Source organism: Morone saxatilis, unplaced genomic scaffold (assembly GCF_004916995.1).
Source record: "Morone saxatilis isolate NCDOM2014 unplaced genomic scaffold, NCSU_SB_2.0 Contig11, whole genome shotgun sequence".
Lineage (NCBI taxonomy): Eukaryota > Metazoa > Chordata > Actinopteri > Moronidae > Morone > Morone saxatilis.
In genome coordinates this window covers 30,187,336-30,189,653 of record NW_023339663.1, presented here as the reverse complement: position 1 = coordinate 30,189,653, position 2,318 = coordinate 30,187,336, and the positions used below count along the sequence as shown (strand labels likewise).

Genomic DNA, 2,318 nt, shown 5'->3' with positions numbered 1-2,318 from the left:
CTTGTATAACATCTTGTCTGACAGCGCCGAGGTATTTCTTCTGTCAGCACTTCTATGAATCCCTGACACCTCGTGCAGCTCTGAGGGAGCGCTGCCTATAAGCCTGGATGGTCTGTACAAAGAGTGCAGCAGCTCTATTAGTGGCTAGATGATAGGAACCCTGGCTAGTGTAAATACTGAAGATGAAAGATATTTTCTAGCTCTGTGTGTGTGCCTGTGTGCATGTATATACAGTACCTTAACCGTGTCTTTGTATGTGTGTGTGAAAGGGAGACAAACAACTACAGAGAATCTTTTTTGATTTGTCTTTAATTTATAATAATAACTTATTTTGTTGTGCCAGTACATGCATACAGAGAGGTTTTCACTTCTGCATCACCAGACAAGAATGTCAGTATTGGTCAATTCTGCATAACCCTGGGTTTTGTTCTGCACCTTAATTATGTACAAATTCTCATTTCTGACAATATCATGTTGATGGCTATGTTTTTCAGCAAGCTTTATTTTGAAAATCTAACCGGACATTACATATTTATTATTGCTAACTTGACTGCGCAATGAGAATGTATTGAAAATGTAACACTGCCATGCATAGGTGAGGCAAAACGTGACACATATCAGGTTTAAGAGAGCACGGGTCGAACATGCGCTCACATATTTCAATTTAATGGACAAATATTGTCACATCCCTTTGAGAGGGTCCCTTAACCAGCTTCACTTGGCTCTATTTCCTCTGTCTGTCTCCGACACACACACACGCACACACACAGAAAGTCAAGTGCCCCATGCTAATTTCCTCAGGCAGGTAGGAACAGATTGTTTGCTTCTTAGGAGCTGAAATATAATTAAAAGTCAATGAAGAGCAAAATTGCTATTTCGCAGTTTGCTGATATATGAACAGTGCTTCGCAAAAGGAAATAAAGAAATGGCCTGGTGAGAAGAAAGACCCCCTATGTGACGCTAATTTTAGTGTTGAAAATTGTATTTAAATGAAAAGCTCTCCAATGACTGTGTTAGAGAAGGTGAAATGGGAGATGTGTCAGCAGCAGTGTGGGAGGTACGCATACGCTCTTACAGTAGGTAAAGATATGGGAAGCTGGTTGCAGCTTTGTGATACAGACAATAGCTTTAGGGGCTTTTAAGTGCTGTACTGGGTTTTGTGTGTGTGTGTGTGTGTGTGTGTGTGTGTGCGAGAAAAAGAAGAGGTATTTTAGAGAGAGAGTGGATTAAGGAAGTAAATTGAAGAATTAGTGAAATAATGGTAGTGGAAAGAGGATGGAAGGGATGGAACAGTCTGCTGCTGTTGCTTCACAACACTGCACGAGAACCTGCAAAGCATCTACTTATACAGAGATGCAGTTACAGGACTGTTTCCATTTACTAAACAATATGATGAGGTGTCTCTTTTAATGTTTGCTAAAGGCAAAGGCAGGTGAGAACATACATTGTGTATCAAGAAGAAAAATAATCTGAAGCAGAAGTAATATATATTCTCAAATGTTGGCAGAAGAGCTTTGATCTGGCCCAGTAAATATCAACGACCCGAGCCAAGCCGTGCCCGAAAACTGTGTGAGCCTGAACTGAGCCCAGACCACAGAGTTTTGGGCCTGAGCCCGACCCGAACCTGAATTTCCGCTAAAGTAATGAATAAAACAATAATTGAAATAGTTTATTACAAGCTAAGATAAACTACACTGAGCGTATAATACAGTGCAAATTATTATCAAAGCTAATAAATAACCGATTCAAATCATTATTTTACAGTTGCATGCATTATTAATAAAATAAAAGTCTAATTCTGTTCAAGCCCGACCCGAGCCCGACCTACAGCAGTAGTTTTGTGCCCGAACCTGGCGAGAGTCTGATCAGGTTGGGGCAGAGAATCAAAGCTCTAATTGGCAGTGGTTTCTTATTTAATGAATTTGCAGAAAATCCCAGCCTGTATTTGAAAACAAAAAAAATCAAAAATCATATTGTAGTAAGAAGCCTTTGTGTTTTCTGATGTAGTCTTAGTCCTAATTAATTCCGACACTTTTGTTTAATTGCTGCTGAATGAATTCAGGATCATGTACATTTCCACCCCAGAATTTCTCGCCACTCAGTTTTATTATTTGTTCAACAAAACTATTTAAATATAAAACAAATGTTGTGTCCATGAATCTATGCACAACTATGCTGTCTACTGACAAAAAGATGAGACCCCTGACTATATTATTATATATACATATTATTATTTTTAGAATAATAATAATAATAATAATAATAATAATAATTATTATTATTATTATTATTATCATTATTATTATTATTATTATTAT

General features: G+C 37.6%; 1 protein-coding gene across 1 annotated transcript in view; it reads left to right on the top strand.

The window, feature by feature from the left end:
- Positions 1–1,004: 1,004 nt before the first annotated feature.
- LOC118343423 (ADAMTS-like protein 3) overlaps positions 1,005–2,318 on the top strand; it is a 52,718-nt gene continuing 51,404 nt past the window's right edge. The window contains exon 1 of the mRNA XM_035682225.1: positions 1,005–1,057. Within this exon, the coding sequence (XP_035538118.1) occupies positions 1,005–1,057 (53 nt within the window). The remainder of the gene's footprint in view (positions 1,058–2,318) is intronic.